The 18,778-nt window shown below is 35.5% G+C and overlaps 1 protein-coding gene across 3 annotated transcripts in view; it reads right to left on the reverse strand.

Annotated features, from left to right (window-relative positions):
- KRAS (KRAS proto-oncogene, GTPase) overlaps positions 1–18,778 on the reverse strand; it is a 46,046-nt gene that overhangs the window by 16,931 nt on the left and 10,337 nt on the right. For all 3 annotated transcript variants that reach the window (XM_032159861.2, XM_032159859.2, XM_032159858.2), the window contains exons 3-4: positions 5,382–5,560; positions 3,767–3,926 (exon numbers count right to left, since the gene is read on the reverse strand). In XM_032159861.2, coding sequence (XP_032015752.1) covers positions 3,767–3,926; positions 5,382–5,560 — 339 coding nt within the window. The remainder of the gene's footprint in view (positions 1–3,766; positions 3,927–5,381; positions 5,561–18,778) is intronic.

Consider the following 18,778-nt stretch of genomic DNA (forward strand, 5'->3'; position numbering starts at 1 on the left):
GGTGGCTCACACCTGTAATCCCAGCACTTAGGGAGGCCAAGGCAGGCGGATCACGAGGTCAGGAGATAAAGACCATCCTGGCTAACACGGTGAAACTCGTCTCTACTAAAAATGCAAAAAATTAGCCAGTAGTGGTGGTGGGCGCCTGTAGTCCCAGCTACTTGGGAGGCTGAGGCAGAAGAATGGCGTGAACCTGGGAGGCGGAGCCTGCAGTGAGCCAAGATCCCGCCACTGTATTCCAGCCTGTGTGACAAAGCAAGACTCCGTCTCAAAAAAAAAAAAAAAAAAAGAAGAGAAAGAAAGAAAAAATAAATAAATAAGCTGAATAACAGATGAGTAACAAAATACTCTGCAGAAAAGAGGGCTTGACATTTTCACCAGTAACTGGAGATGTAAAATTTATTAAAATTCCCATATTTCATTTTATAATCTCTACAGTTACTCGGAATAGCTCTTTAAAGTCTTCCAGAAGCATGCAAATATCAAATTAATTTCAACAGAGGAAGATTAATAGACTTTTGAAAGGCAAATTAATTTCTAGGCAAATCAACAAGTCCATTTAATAATAAAAAGAAATCAAAGAACAGAAATTAAATATCTAATTTATAGTTTAGCAACATAAATTACATAGTAACGTCGGTGAAAGAGGATATAAAAGAAAGGTTGAGTGCTCTGTTAAGAAGTACAATTATTCTTTTATACTGTATCCTTCCATATTTTAATTAGATGATCCACATAAAAATGTCTACAAAGCAAATTTAAGTTCATCTACTTACATATTATATACCTTCAAGAAAACAAATCAAACGAAAAAACCCAAGGCCACAAAACTGTATAAAACCTAAAAGTCTCTTATAAAAGGAAGCCAGATAGTTTTCTGATTAAATATGAATGCTGTGTTGTATTAAAGTATTAAGGTCAAATAGCAAGAATCAATTAGTACTTCTGAGGTAGTAATCATACAACCACCAAAAAGGAGACACAGCTATTTTAGGATATTATCAAATGAGAAGTGGACAGCAACAAAGTGGGACTAACAAGACTCTTTTTATGTCCTCTACTGCTTTTCTACTCGAAATAAGGTCCAAGTACCAAGAAAAATACCACCTGGGAGCTTGTTAGAAATGCAGACTCGGTCCCCACCTAAACCTTCTGAATTAGAATCTGGATTTTAATAAGCCCAACTGATTTGTATGCATAAGAAAACATAAGAAGCACTTCTTTACCGCAACCCCTTAAAACATTATGCAAAGTCTCTTAAATTTTTTCTTTTCTTTGTGAAATGTAAGCTAAAATGTTCAGTGGTATAAAAAGCATCTTTTAAAAGTTGTAAGTAAAGCAAATATAAAACAACAATGGTAGAATCTAGATAGTATATTTGCAAATGTTTTAAATAAAACTCAATTTTGTACTTGAAAATGTTTCATAAGAAAATGTTGGAAGACAAAGTAATGAATATTAGAATCATGTTTTCTCAGTACCTTCTCTCCTAAGAAAAATCAAGGAGACTGGTTATAGAACACCAGTAAAAAGAAAAACAAAAACCAAGCCTCTTCCTAGTCTTTGGAACCTGGAAATGGATTTATGTGAAATCTTAATTCCTCTAAAGTAAAGTGATATGATATATACCAAGTTTAACCTATAAATCAGGTTTTAGTAAAATTGCCAGAGAAATCTGTATAATGGTCAAACTGGAGAAATTCAGTTTTTAATCCTCCCAAAATGACTTGAAGTAGAATTTACTGTTTCTTTACTATGTATCAAATTTGTATAACTAGGAAGAGGTACATATGCTCTCCTACTAGGGAAATATAACATATACATTAGCTGGATAATGATTTACATTTACATTTTTGCACCTTTATGAAATTTGATAAACTTCTAGAATGCTTGTTTTTATATGTTTAACAACGTAAAAGTTGTTCATCAATTTTTTTTAACTCCTAGCATTACAGAAGTTAATTTCTACAAAACTGGTTTTCTGGGCTCACAGGTAAATGTAACCAGAAAAAGCCCTAAACAAACTTATGGAATATAGATGGATCAATTTCTTAGTACAGTCATGTACCACATAATGACATTTTGGTCAAGAAGAGATTGCATATGTGATAGTGGTCCCATAAGATTATAATGGAGTTTAAAAGTTCCTATTGCCTAGTGATGTTATAGCCATCCTAACATTGTAGCACAACACATTACTCACGTGTTTGTGGTGATGCTGGTGTAAACAAACCTACTGCACTGTCAGTTGTATAATGGTAGAGCACCTACAATTATACACCATACTTAATACTTGATAATGGTAATAAGTGACTATTACTGGTTTATGTATTTACTATACTATACTTTTTATTGTTACAGTGTACTCCTCCTATTTACTAAAAAAAAAAAAAAAAAAAGTTAACTATAAACAGCCTTGGATAGGTCCTTCAGGAGGTATTCCAAAAGAAGGCAATGTTATTATAGGAGATGACAGCTCCATGTGTGTTACTGCCCCTGAAGATCTTCCAGTGGGACAAGATGTGAAAGTGGAAGACAATGATATTGATGGTCCTGACCCTGTGCAGGCCTAGGTTAATGTGCATGCATGTCTTAGTTTTTAACAAAAAAGTTTAATAAGTAAAAACAAATAAAAAATTTTAAATATGGAAAAAAGCTTACAGAATAAGGATATAAGGAAAGAAAAATTTGTATAGCTGTATAATGTGTTTGTGTTTTAAGTTGTATTACAAAAGTCAAAATGTTAGGAAAAATTAAAAAGTTTATTTAAAAAGTTACAGTAATGTTAATTTATTATTGAACAGAAATTTAAAAAATATATAAACTTAGGGTAGCCCAAGTGTGTGTTTAGACACACACAACTTACCATTGTGTTAACAATTGCCTATAGTCATTAGTACAGTTACATACTGTACAGGTTTGTATCCCTGGGGCAAGAGACTATACTATATATCCCAGGTGTATAGTAGGTTATACCACCAAGGTTTGTGTAAGTATACTCTATGATGTTTGCACAGTGACAAAATCACCTAACAATGTATTTCTTAGAAAGTATCCCTGTCATTAAGAGACATATGACTACGTGTAACAATTCCTTCCTATCTTTATGTATTCATTTCCTATATGTTAAACTCTTCATACAAACAGGTTAAATAATAGCAACTGAAATTAGTTTATTTTACCTAAAGAAAAAGTCATTTTTAAAACAAAGATGATTTTTGAAACAAAATTCAGGTTCTCTCTGACAATAATTTTTGTCAGAAAAATGCATTAAATGAATAACAGAATTTCCGCTGGCTTTCTGGGTATTTTCTTTCTTTAATGAGACCTTTCTTCAAAAATAAACATATCCTCAAAAAAATTCTGCCAAAGTAAAATTCTTCAAATACAACAACATTTAACCTAGGAACATGACATAATGGTTTAAAAGTACCACTGAAATAGAAAACTCAAAAATTTGTTGCCCTGTTCTATATATATATATATATATGTAACCATGGAAAAAAAAATCCCCACATCTCTTGAATTCTAAATGTTAACATGTGCTCAGAATTGAAGAGAAATTTTCAATGTAGAAAGAAACCAAAGCCAAAAGCAGTACCATGGACACTGGATTAAGAAGCAATGCCCTCTCAAGAGACAAAAACATTTACTAAATATTGTTTTTTTCCTAGTATAGCATAATTGAGAGAAAAACTGATATTAAATGACATAACAGTTATGATTTTGCAGAAGACAGATCTGCATTTATTTCAGTGTTACTTACCTGTCTTGTCTTTGCTGATGTTTCAATAAAAGGAATTCCATAACTTCTTGCTAAGTCCTGAGCCTGTTTTGTGTCTACTGTTCTAGAAGGCAAATCACATTTATTTCCTACTAGGACCATAGGTACATCTTCAGAGTCCTTAACTCTTTTAATTTGTTCTCTGGGAAAGAAAAAAAAGTTATAGCAGAGGCATTAGTAACACAAGTATCTTTCAAAACCTGTCCACAACTTTTGTCACAAAATTTGGCTGAAAGAAAACAATGTAATTCCTAGTTTCCACTACACCAAATTTTCCTTCCTTCTTCTACCAGTTATTTTTTTCTTTGCCTTTTTAAACAGAAACCTTGTATCTCTCTCAAAAGATTAAATACCTAGCAGTATAGTAAAACTATAACCTAATAGGTTAATATGCAGGTAGATCATAATAGTAAAACAGAAACTACTGAAAAATTCTAGACCCAAAGTGCTATATGAGACTATAATTTTAGAAACATGTTAAATGTGTAAAGATAAAAAATATTTTACAAAACCCTGAATTAAAGCATTAACATAATTTTCATATTACTTTTTCAAAAAACAAAGTGGACAAGTAGAAAGATTTTGATTTCTAGGTAGACAACACTGAAGTTACTACACCACTTATTCCATTAAAAGCCCTTCTACATGTTAATCATTTTCAATATAACAAGTGCATAAACTCTAAATTTGGGGTGAAATTACATTCCCTCACAATTTTAGGTGACTTTCAAAGATGTGGCACAAAAGAAGGAGCAGAGCAGACAACAGTCAGAATTGGCTCAAATTCCCAGTTCCTCCACTATTAGCTGGGTAAACCTGGATAATAGAGCTGAAATTTGGTAACTCCTCTACAAAAAATACTAACACTACCACCCACCCAAATGTCTTTTGCTCTATTACTAGACTATACAGTAAATATGCTGTAACAATGTTCTTAAATAAAATGTTAAACTTCTTATAACTAGGCTAACTCATTATAACATGACATAGCCAGTGAGTGATTTATTTGCTTAATATGTAGTTTTTGGAAAACCAAACCCTCAAAGAAACAGAATATAAAATAGTACAATAATGATTATTTTAATAGTTTTATGCAGCTTTGTCAGATTTAAGAAAACTGTAATGCCCAACTTCTTCAATCTTTCAAAACTTTTATTTTTTAAAATATATAATGCCACTGTTTATCCAATCCAAGCAATTCTATGCTATACACACATGATTGCTTTTAAGACTGTTAAACTGACACCATCTCAAATCATCTTTTCATATTCTTTTTTATGGTTTTCCTTTTTAATGATGTATCTAAAAAGTTTAAAGTCTTGCTTTTGCAGAATAGTCAAGAGTACAGAAGGTTGTGGAGTCAAACAGGCCTAGGTTTCAATCCCAGCACCACCACTACTGATGCAGTCTGGAGCAAGTTACTCCACTGCTCTAATCCCTCAAGAACTTCATTTATAAAACAAGGATATTACCTACCTCATAAACATTATTTTAAAATTTTTATTAGATATTATATGCATGGAATTAGCAAAGACTCAAAAAATAAAAACTATAATTACTCCTCAATGTCAACTTATTATATTCAATTTAAACCCACCTATAATGGTGAATATCTTCAAATGATTTAGTATTATTTATGGCAAATACACAAAGAAAGCCCTCCCCAGTCCTCATGTACTGGTCCCTCATTGCACTGTACTCCTCTTGACCTGCTGTGTCGAGAATATCCAAGAGACAGGTTTCTCCATCAATTACTACTTGCTTCCTGTAGGAATCCTGAGAAGGGAGAAACACAGTCTGGATTATTACAGTGCACCTTTTACTTCAAAAAAGGTGTTATACACAACTCAACAACAAAAAATCCAATTTAAAAATGGGCAAAGGACTTGAAAAGACATTGCTCCTGCTCCAAAGATGATGGACAAATGGCCACCAAGCACCTGAAAAGATGCTCAACATCATCAATCGTCAGGAAAATAAAATCAAAACCATGAGATGCTACCACATACCCATTAGCATTGGCTATTATTAAAAAACAAAACAAAAAAACTCAAAAAATGGAAAATAAGTGTTAGCAAGGATACAGACACTGAAATCTTTGTGCATTGCTGGTGGGAACGTAAAATGGTGATGCGATTGTGGAAAACAGTGGTAGTCCCTCAAAAAGTTAAACACAGAATTACCATATGATCAGCAATTCCATTCCTACGTATATAACCAAAAGAACTAAAAACAGGGACTCAAACAGATACCTGTACACCAATGTTCACAGCAGCACTATTTATAATACCCAAAATGTAGAAATAACTTAAGTGTCTGTTAACAGATGAATGGATAAACAAAATGCAGTATATACATACAGTAGAACATTATTCAGCCATAAAAAGGAATAAAATTTCATATAGGTTGAGCATTAATGCAGGTTAATCCAAAAATCTGAAATCCAAAATGCTCCAAAATCTGTAATTTTAGAGCCTGACATGATGCTAAAAGGAAATGCTCACTGGAGCATTTGATTTTGGATTTTTCTTTCATCTTTTTTTTTTTTTTTTTTTTTTTTTGGAGAGATAGGGTCTTATGTTGTTCAGGCTGGCTGAACTCCTGGGCTCAAGCGATCCTCCTGCCTTGGCCACCCAATGTGTTGGGATTACAAGCATGAGCCACTGGGCTCCATCTGATTTTGGATTTTTGGATTAGGGATGCCGAACCAGTTAAGTATCTAAGAATATTCCAAAATCCAAAAAAAAAATCTGAAATCCAAACCACTTCTGGTCACAAGCATTTGGATAACGGATGCTTCAACCTGTATGTACATGCTACGACACAGATGAACCTTAAAAACATTATGCTAAATGAAATAAGCCAGACACAAAAGGACAAATACCACATAATTCCACTTATATGAGGAACCTAAAATAGGCAAATTCAAAAAGATGAAAAGTAGACTAGAGATTACCAGGGGCTGTGGGAGGGAGGATTACTGCGGACTATTTGACAGGTATAGAATTCTAGTTTGGGATGATAAAAAAAAGTTCTCAAAACAGATAGTGCTAATGGTTAGACAACATGGTGATGGTTGCACAACATTGTGAACACACACTGAATTGAACATTTAAAATTAACTACCATGGGCCGGGCGCAGTAGCTCACACTTGCAATCCCAACACTTTGGGAGGCTGAGGTGGGCGGATCATGAGGTCAGGAGATCAAGACCATCCTGGCCAACATGGTGAAACCCCGTCTCTATTAAAATACAAAATATTAGCCGGGCGTGGTGGCAGGTGCCTGTAGTCCCAGCTACTCAGGAGGCTGAGGCAGGGGAATTGCTTGAACCCGGGAGGCGGAGGCTGCAGTGAGCCGAGATCGCTCCACTGCACTCCAGCCTGGCAACAGAGCGAGACTCTGTCTCCAAAAAAAACAAAAACAAAACAAACAAAAAAAAAAACTACCATGGCAAACTTTATGTGATGCATATTTTACCACAAAAAAAATTTTTTTTAAGGTCTTATATGGAGAGCCAACAATGCAAGTGTACATACTGGTAACAAAAAGTTATCGACAAAACAAAATAATTTCAAAAATGGGATAGCTCTACCAACTCTATTATTCAAGATGATTTAAATGACAAGAAAAATCAATCAACTTATAAATAATTGTCATGCATCTATTTTATTTATAGTCAAAGGCACACATAAGGAAATGGGCAATACTCAAGATTATAATGCCCTCATCCACTTCTGAAAACTGTGGAAAAATAATCTAACAGCCAGATGGATATCTCTAAAGAGCAATATTGTTTCATCTGCAAATTCTGAGGGGCCTCTTTTTTTCTTTTCTAAAAAGAGAGAGAGAGAGACAACTGCAACTATAAGATTGAGTAAAAGAAGGGAGTGAGTAACTTTAACAGAATCTTGAAATAAAAATCTGATTTTCTTCTGACTTTTGGGTAATACTTCTGCCTAAGATTTCACACATTCTGCCAAAACAGTCCTCAAAAAATACGGTAAAGGGATATTACAATGTGAAGCCATGAAATCACGAAATAAGATGCAGGGCTAACAGCAGGTATAAAGCATAAACATAAAGGCAATTATTTTCTTAATGTTCCACATGAGGGCTATAGTATTAATGTAACCTTTTTTTTTTTTTTTTTGAGATGGAGTCTCGATCTGTCGCCCAGGCTGGAGTGCTGTGGCGCAATCTTGGCTCACTACAACCTCTGCCTCCTGGGCTCAAGCGATTCTCCTGCCTCAGCCTCTTGAGTAGCTGGGATTCTAGGAGCACGCCACCACGCCCGGCTAATTTTTGTGTTGTTTTTTTAGTAGAGATGGGGTTTCACCATGTTGGTCAGGCTGGTCTCTAACTCCTGACCTCGTGATCTGCACGCCTCAGCCTCCCAAAGTGCTGGGATTACAGGCATGAGCCACTGTGCCCAGCCTCTAAAGCATCTTTAGTTCATGAATTACTCTGCAGACCATTCTATCAGAGGGAGAAAAAGAGAAAGAATGGTCATTACAAATGTTGTTAGTAAAGTATTTCAAAATGTTTACAGTATAAGAATATAAAGATGTAAGTGCAGCATGATCACAATAATGTGTTTACGTATTTATATAAATGTAATATGTGTTTAAAAACTGGTAATATATACATCAAAATGTTATAAAGGTTATGTCTTTGATGGAGATAATTTAACAGACATTTATCTTGGCCGGGTGCGATGGCTCACGCCTGTAATCCCAGCACTTTGGGAGGCCATGGTGGGCAGATCACCTGAGATTGGGAGTTTGAGACCAGCCTAACCAACATGGAGAAACCCCATCTCTACTAAATATACAAAATTATCTGGGCCTGGTGGTGCATGCCTGTAATCCCAACTACTCGGGAGGCTGAGGCAGGAGAATCATTTGAACCCGGGAGGTAGAGGTTGCAGTGAGCTGAGATTGTGCCATTGCACTCCAGCCTGGGCAACAAGAGCGAAACTCTGTCCAAAAACAGACATTTATCTCTTATCTCTTTTCTTTGTACTAGATGCTATGTTAAATGTTTTTCTTTGGTTTTCAATTTTTTAAAGTGTAAAAACCTACCATATTAGACTATAATTTTGTGCTTATCTTTTAAAGCATATGGTATTTTCCAAACCGTCTATAATAAAAATTAATTATGTCACCAGTCAGAAAAAAGGATGGATATTTATTTTCTAAATAAGAGGCTCTTTAGTAGAGATTTGAGCATTCAGTTGACATTTACTTATTTTAGCCTATTCTCTTATTAAATACTTGAAAGAACTTCTATAGATCATAAATTAACAACCATTCTAAAGAGTAATGAAAAAGCAGGAGGTGGGAGCAAAGTACAGAGTCTTAGAGTCAACCCATTACCCAGGCATGGCTACAGAGCATGTAAAGCTGACCAAAGACTTTTCCTACCTACTGCTGTCACTTCACATTCTTTTTTTTTTTTTTTTTTTTTTTTTGTTGAGATGGAGTCTTGCTCTGTTGCCTAGGCTGGAGGGCAGTGACACGATCTCGACTCACTGCAACCTCTGCCTCCCAGGTTCAAGCGATTCTCCTGCCTCAGCCTCCCGAGTAGCTGGGACTACAGGCACGTGCCACTGTGTCCAGCTAATTTTTGTATTTTTAGTACAGATTGGCCAGGCTGGTCTTGGACTCCTGACCTCAGGTGATCCGCCTCAGCCTCCCAAAGTGCTGGGATTACAGGCGTGAACCATCGCGCCCAGCCTGTCACCTCACATTCTTTACTTACCAACGTAGGCTAAGTATCCCTACTCTGAAAAACCAAAATCCAAAAATACTTCTGGGTCCTAAGCATTTCAGATAAAGAATAGTCAACCTGTAATGTCGGATAGCAGTAGTTTATGCACATATTTCATAAAATGCTTCCATGGTGAATACACCAGCGGGACCGAGAAACTGGGAAAGCAGTCCCCTATTCACTGATAAATCTCATTCCTATTATCTTTTCCCTACCAGACCTTAAAAATGTCGATAGCAAAGTTCTAAGACACATTCAGTTTCAAAGTAATCTACAGCCTACTCATAAACAATACTGTTGATTAGAAATAAAAGGTTTAGGTTAAAAATTCAGTATTTTTAGAGTTAATTTTAACTAGGGTCCTCATTCTTAGAAGCGCAATTAGTCACTGAGCTATTTTCAGTGCAACTTGGTAAAAACTAAAGAAGAAAAAGTGTTAAATGAAATATGATCTAAAAAGAACGGATAAATATAAAGAGAAAACAAATGCAACAAAAATTATATATTAATAAAGATTCTGTTCCAACTTCAGGTCAGGCCATAAGAAATAGTCATCCCCTGCTATACACACGGCATTGGTTCCAAGACCCCCCGCCAGCCTCCAGTCCTACAGTTGGCCAGGAACATCCAGGTATATGAAAAGTCAGCCCTCCATATCTGCATTTGGTTGGGGAAAAAACATGTATTACAAGTGGACCCATGTCATTCAAACGCATGTTGTTCAAGGGTCAACTGTATTTGGAGGAAAAAAAAAAAACTATGCATCAATGTAGACTCTTTCAAAAAAATTAGAGTCTAAATGAAGGTTCAGCAAGCTACTGGCCCACAGGCCAAATCTTGCCCACTGTTTTTGTATTGCCCATTAGCTAGGAATAGTTAAATAGCTGTTTAAAAAAACAAAAACAAAAACCCAAGACTATGTGACAAAGACCCATATGGCCCTTCATAGAAAAGTTTGCCAACTCCTGCTGTAAGTTAATAACTCTTCACATTATTTGAAGTATTCTCAACACATATTATTTATTCTCTATATTTTTTTTAAATTTACCAATCTGAGAAAGTACTGGTTATGAAAACCCAACTGATTTTAAAACACAGAGATTCTATAATGAAACTATTTAATAATGGAGCGAAGACAAGGATTGAAGGTGTTACGTTTTTAATTAGTATTTCCAGTCTTTCAAAAAAGTAAACTTTTAAATTAGGTACATAAGTTACCAAGGTTAGTAATTTGTAGCCTTAGGAAACTATGATAAAATAAAGTAACTTACACTAACTCACAATAAAATATTAAATGAAGGAAAGTTATTCCCCATAGTCCCCTCACTCCCAGCTAAAATATTATTTTTTCCATCTATATAAGTCATAAAAAATTTTTCTACATGAAATGTACTATACTGGCAAGACTGAATTGCAGACAGAATTCAAACATTTCTGGTGATATAGTAAGCACAATATTTTTGGAAAGCAATTACAGTATTTATCTAAAGTCATTCAAATGTTCATAGCCTTTGACAGAGTAATGCTACTATGGGAAATTATGCTAAGAAAATACGTGGTTTTTTTTTTAAATGACAGTTATAAAGAGATTCTTAACATGGCGTCCTAAAATGTCTTACAAAGAAAATTTACCTAAGCATTTAAAACTGACCCACAATCTTGCACCATTTACCTATCTTCAAAATATATCCTACATCCAACCACCTACCACCACCACCACCACCACCACTATCCCCCTAGTCCATGATAACTATTTTGTCTCGGGCAATCTGCAGCAATTGCTTCCTAGCAGGTATTCCTGCTGTTAATCTTATGATATATTCTCCACACAGCAGCAAGTGATAGTTTATAAATGTAGGTTAGGGCCAGGCACCACGGCTTACACCTATAATCCCAACACTCTGGGAGGCCGAGGCAGGTGGATCACCTGAGGTCAGGAGTTCAAGACCAGCCTGGCCGACATGGTAAAATCCCATCAAAAATACAAAAAATACAAAAAAAAAATTAGTCAGGTGTGGTGGTACATACCTGTAGTCCCAGCTACTTGGGGGGCTCAGGTGGGAGGACTGCTTGAGCCAGGAAGGAAGAAAATGAATGAATGAATGAATGAATGAATGAACGAAGGTAGGTGAGATCATGTCATTCACTTGCTCAAAGTCCTCCAATAGCACTCCTCAGTCTTAAAAATGCAAAGCATTCTTCCTTCCCTGGTACCTCCTATGTTTCCTTCATAACATGTATTATAATTTGTAATTATGTATTTACTTGTGAAATTGTTTAAGTCTGTATCCTCTACTAGGCTTTAAACTCCACGTTGGTAGGGCTCACGCCTGTTTTACTCACCACTACACACCCTCTACCTAACAGTATTGAATGCTACAGGTAATCAGTACTGCCTCTTAAATAAGTGAATGAATCCATTTGATGCAAATATATGCATACTAAAAAATGAATGGAAATTTTTATTAGAATTAAGCAGTTAACATAAATACAATTTAACAGATTTTTCAATTATATAATACAAATCCTTCTCAAATATTCTGAAGATACTACATATTTGAAATGAATGTTCACAACAAATGCCCCACTTTCAATGTAACGGTTTGCAAAGGTAGATTTTTTAATCTTTCAACAATTTGTTTTAAAATCTGCGTTTCAATGTTCTCTTAGGAAAACAAGCACAGATTTAAGATACTATAAATTTTATCAAGACAATGAAGCTGTTAATTTTTAAATTACAATATATATTAAGAATAATTTAATAAATTTTACCTTCAATTAAATTGTATATAATATGTAAAATTTTATGTAAAAATACAACCACAACAATACACACAGAGATTTTAATACATTTATGGGAGGGAAGAAAATAAGACTAGGGAAAAGAATGCAGGAGTCTTCAACAGTATTAACTTTCCTATCTTGGAAAAAAAAAAAAGAGCTAAACCAAATGTAGCTAAATGTTAAGATATGAAAGAGCTGGCTGGTACACACATGAGATTCATTATGGTACTATTCCATAAAGCACTAAGAGTGCACCCATTTTATCATTACTTAAAATGGATTTCATATTTTTAAATTTTTGTTGCTTTGATAAGCTACAAATTTTTATTGTTTTCATACCAATTTATTTGAGGAGTAATAATGTTATATACACTTTTTTTCTTATCTTCATATTTATCGCCAACGTGTGTCCTTTGCTCATGTGGAATTTTAATCTTCTTTTACACTGACTTGCACAATTTTTTTAATGAAGTGTTTCCTGGTTTATTAAATGCCCTTATTTTGAGGAATTTAAAAGCTAACTCATTCAAGATAAGATAACCTCATTAACCAGAACATCATTTATCATTTTCCCATTATAATTAATAACTAAATTATTCAGTGTGTTCACCTTTTAACATACTCGAGTATGGGTTTTCCAACTCAGGCAGTGACCCTGACACAGAAAGACATATTCCATGTATCAAAACAAAACAATATATACATTCCAAGTACAGATTTTACTATATTGTAGTAAACAAAAAACCTAAAGAAACTAATAACTTTTACTAAAGGTAATCATATTACTATTAATAGTAATTACAGCAGTCAACACTTACTGAACCCTTACTTATATGCCAGATACTGTCATAGGCATATTACAAACATCGTCTCATTTAATCTCCACCTTCATGCTGCCAATTCATGAGATGCTCTTCTCTATATGACTAGAACTGCTGAAAATGATAATAATGTATTACTTGGGGATTTCCTCTTGAAATTGTACATTCTCTTAATGTATTAAGTATTGTAAGGACTTTTTACATACTGCTTAATAACACCTGTAGGAAAAGATGAGAAACTTTTACTCAATTAATGCTCAAGTACTTTACGTTACTCTTCCGAAAGGTTATTTAAATTCACTGTAGAATGACGTGCTCCACACTTTTAGTTTATAAGCCATCAAAGACTGTTGTAGACTGTCAGAATTATAATAGGGAAGACATGGGGAATTTAGGGTATGTAAACAGAGGCTGATGAGTTCATTCCCATCTACCCACATCAGTCTCCCTTGTATCACAGAAACACTTATTGAAAATCTAGGTGTCACATTCCATGTCACACATTATAGTTTCTGACCTCAAGCAACTAAGGTGAGTGGAAGAGACATGAACGTAAATAAATAATTAAAGTGAATGTAACACCATATGCAAGACAAAGTACAATGGTGGCACACAGGAGAGATCAACTTTGTATGAATTAAGAAAGACAGGGGAGGGGAAGGACATTCCAAGCAAGAAGGAGCAAAGAGAATGTAAAAAACATAGAACAGCATGTTGAGGACACAGAACCAAGGAGCTCCATATAACTTTAGCTCAGAACAGCGGTCCCCAACTTTTCTGGCACCAGGGACCAGTTTCATGGAAGACAATTTTTCCATGGACTGAGTTGGGGGTGATTTCAGGATGAAACTGTTTCACCTCAGACCATCAGGCATTAGTTAGATTCTCCCAAGGAGTATGCAACCTAGATCCTTGCATGGGCAGTTCACAACAGGGTTCACGCTCCTATGAGAATCTAATGCCACCGATCCGACAGGAGCTAAGGCAAGTAATGCTCACCTCCTTCCGGCTGTGCAGCCCACTTCCTCACAGGCCACAGGTGGGTACCAGTCTGCAGCCCGGGGTTTGGGGATCCCAAAGGCTTAGAGCATCTCTAAGGCTTAGAGGCCATAGAATAAGCACCAAGAAGTGAAACTGGACAATCAAGCAGGGGCCAGCTTATGGAGGGTCATGTGTATCATATTAAGGAGTTTTAAACTTCATCCTACACAAAATCACTAAAAGGTTTTTAAAATAGGAAGGGAGATCAGATTCATTACTAGCATTATTATGACAAATTATAGAAAGGGACAAAATGTTTTGGTCCTTCCCAGACACTGCCTCATACCCACTCAGATGCACCAGTAGCAGCCAAAGGCACCTCTGCAGGAATTAAGCCTCAGCGACAAGGGGCCCCTCTTCTGAGCTTCCAGTTCTGATAACCCCCAAATCTTCCCAGCATTCCCTGAATCTTAGGAGTAGTGGCCATTCTTGATGTTACTGTGTTACTTCAGTGTTTTTTTGCCTTTCAGTCTTCCAACACCTAATTAGTTCTCCGTGCTGAAATATCTAGTGTGGTTTCTGCTTTCTGGACTAGACTTTTGACTTCTATAAATGTTAAAAATGGGTGGAAATAAGAGAGAGAGAAGAAGGGCGGAGGGAGGGAGAGAGGGGAGCAGAGACTTGGAGATGAGCTAGGAATTATTACAAGAAATGACAAAACTTGAACTAAGGCAGCAACAGCAGTATGGATCGAGGAGATTAAATAGATTTGAGAAATACTTAGGTAAAATTGTTGGTAGGAACGTAAATAGTACAATCACTACGGAAAACCACTTCGCAGTTCCTCAAAAAGTCAAAGACAGAGCTACCATATAACCCAGCAATTCCACCTTAGATATACACCCAAGAGAACTGAAAACATATGGTCACACACCAACGTGTACATAAATGTTTATAGTGGCATTATTCAAAATAGCCAAAAAGAGGAAATCACTCAAATGCCCATCAAATGAACAGATAAACAAAATAAGGTATATCCATATAACGGAGTATTACTCAGCCAGAAAAAGGAATGAAGGAATGATCAACAAGCAAAAACATAGATGAACTCTGAAAACATCATCCTGTGTGGAGGAAGCCAGACACAAAAGGCCACGTCTGTACGATTCTCTTTATATGAAACAATCAGAGTAGACAAATCCACAGAGATGGAAAAATTAGCAGTTTTTAGAGGCTGGTGGGAGAAAGGATTGGGGAGTGGCTGCTAATGGATGTGGGACTTCTTTTGGGGTGATAATAACATTCTGGAATTAGTAGTAATGACTGCACAACCCTTGTGAATATACTAAAAACCATGCACACTTGAAAGGGGTAAATTGTATGCTATGTGAATACATTTCAATTTTTTAAAATAACAGAGCTTACTGACAGGGGATGAGTACAAAGGGGAGGGTGAAGGAAAAGATGAGTGATATTGGGCATGCTGAATTCCCTATACTCATGGATTGTCCTGGTGGATATGACCTGCAGGCTTCTTGATATACATACATGTCTGGTGCTCAGGACAGAAGTCCAGGCTAGAGATAGACTTGGGAGTCTTCGATCTATGGACAGCGAAAGAACTTCACTTATTTGTGCCGTGGGCTTGGGCAAACTACTTTATCTCACATCTTCTCTAAGCTATTGTTCCTTCAGCCGTGAAAGTAGGTAAAAAACTGCATACAGGATTTTATACATAGATTAGTATTAAAGACCATGAAAATCTCTTTATAAAATGAAAAGTGCTATAAAAAGTTAACTGCATTATTTTATATACTACATGCAGGCCAAAAAGTAGGGGCAGGCCACTGGCTACTGGGAACTGTTCAGAAACAGTATCTTCTCCTTACAAAATCATTGGGCATCTATAGTTGAAATGATTTTGCAAAACTGGTCACCATATTTCAAAATAAATATAATGGAGCTGGACAAATCACAGGGAAGGATAGCTAAAACTAAAGGCTATGAAGGATTTCTGTTTTGATTAGGGAGTGAAGATGTTAAAGAGCTTATTTTCATGGCAGAATTTTCAATTAAAAACTAAGACATTCACTAAAAGTAAGGATAAAGAAAACAAAGACTTCTTTACTAAATGCTGGATACTTGAAATTATAAGAATGGTGAACATTAGCTTAGTACTAGACAGAATTAAGTGTGTACTACTCACAAGAGAAAAAACTAGTTCAAAAATCTGAAAGAACTCAAGGAAAATTTATATGACAAATTTTGAAAATAAGGATATAATGAGCATACATGTGTAACCTGTTCAAGTCACATGGCATTTGCCCACAAGTGATCACTTGAAGTCTAGGTAAGAATGAGAGGCTGGAATGGCCGTGGATCCAATCTTAATGCCAATATAATGTTCATGTTTTATATTATATACCTCTCAGAGATTATTTATTTAGCCTTAATAGCAATTTCCTTAATCCAAGACTACATGTGAATTATGTAATGTATTAAGGCTTGAAAAGAAGCATGTAATAATCTAATGGTATCTGAAACTTTAGTGCCCTTTTCTCTCTCCAAAATGAGTATTTACTTTTCCCCCAGCTCCAACGGTATAAGCTTATTTTAAAAAACTAAAACACCACAAAGAATGAGGGAGTAATTTTGTTTTTAGATGAAATCACACTCAACACAAGGTGCTGTGACCCAGCTTCACTTACATAATGGACATTTTTGAACATCAGTATATCTAAATCTACCTAATATTTCCAACAACTATGTAATTTGTATGTATGGAGATAACATAATTTATTCACCCATTCTCTACTGGTAGACATGAAGATGATTTCCATTTTTTTAAAATCATAAACAACACTGCAATAAACATTCTTTTATATACATCTTAAACATTTATCCAATTAAATCCTTGGATAAATTTCAAGAAGTTGAATTACCTGGTCAAAGGACATGTAGTTTACATTTTGAAACATATTTCCAGACTGACCTCCATAAAGTCTGAGGGTCTATACTGCCACTACAGTGCAAGGCACACACTTCTCCATACCCTTCCTAGCAGTTATCATTTTAACCTTAGCCAATATGAAAGTACAGAAATGTTATTTATTGTTTGAACTTGCATCATATTCATGAAGGAAGTGTCTTTTTATATGTTCATGTTATTTATTTTATTTCTTTTTTGGTAGACAAGCTATTTATATCTTTAGTAACCCCCATCCCTTTTTTTCTATTTGTGTGTTAGCTTTTCTCTAATTCATATATAAGATAGCTTCCTGTTACGTGAACCAAATGGTTTTTCTAGGTTTTCATTTGTCTTCTATCTTTGTTAAAGAAAACTTAATTTTTATGCAGCCAGATAGCTCAATTTTTTTCCCAAATGTTTGCCTTAATGGTTTAAGAATACTCCAATAATGAGAAAGGAGTCTCACTTTTCTCAAGGGAGAAAAATATTTATCCAAATTCCACAAATAAGGAAACCTAAAGTTAAATCACTCAGTCTATGTTACTTAGATAATACTACAAGATCCATAATTTAAGAATGACATTATCATTTTTATTTCACAAGTGTATAGTTTAGCATTAAAATTTATACAAGGAGGAACAGGGTAGAACTGGGGTTCTCACTGGGGGAGAAAGAAGGTGAAAAATAGTTAACTCTTGGTTTCTTAATAACATGCATTTCTGAGCTCTGTGCCTTGAAAAGGGTCTAGAAGCACTGACACTGCTGAGGCGGGCAGATCACGAGGTCAGGAGTTCGAGACTAGCCTGGCCAACACGGTGAAACCCTGTCTCTACTAAAAATACAAAAAGTAGTTGGGTGTGGTGGCGCATGCCTGTAATCCCAGCTACCCAGGAGGCTGAGGCAGGAGAATGGCTGGAACCCGGGAGGTGGAGGCTGCAGTGAGCCAAGATCGCGCCACTGCACTCCAGCCTGGGCAACAGAGCGAGACTCCATCTCAAAAACAAAAAAAATTAATAGAAATAGTGAAAATAAAATATTTGAAAGGATTAAGGAGGGACACAGTACCTTAGATACTTTTTTCAATGTTTTATTTTGAAAAAATTTCAAACCTATAGAAAAGTAGTAAAAAATAGTACAGCGAATAGCCTCAGCCTCCCAAAGTGCTAAGATTACAGGCATGAGCCACCACACCTGGCTTATTTCTACTAATTTCTATATTAAGATCCCAATAATTTAACTGTTCCATAACCTACACATATGAAATAATAATGGTTAAGAGACGCCGAGAAATGCAATGCTCTTAAGTACAAAGCCTCTAAATTAAGTCATATATAATTAGCATGACTGCCTAGAAACACTGCTCTTCAAAATAAAGTTGGCCATCCATATCCATGGGTACTGCATCTATGGATTCAACCAATTATGGATAGAAGATATTCTGAAGAAAAAAATCCATGAAGTTCCCAAAAGTAAAACTTGAATTTGCCATGTACTGAGTACTACTTTGAACCCACATGAATGAACTGATGTGCAGGCATTGTAATAGGTATTATAAGAAATCTAGAGATACCTAAAACTAATAAGCTCCATGAAGGCAGGAATCTGGTCTATTTTGCTCCTCAGTGTATCTCTAGCCCATAGGAAGACTGCATGGTACAAAGTAGGCAG

This window comes from Hylobates moloch, unplaced genomic scaffold (genome assembly GCF_009828535.3).
Source record: "Hylobates moloch isolate HMO894 unplaced genomic scaffold, HMol_V3 SCAFFOLD_8, whole genome shotgun sequence".
Lineage (NCBI taxonomy): Eukaryota > Metazoa > Chordata > Mammalia > Primates > Hylobatidae > Hylobates > Hylobates moloch.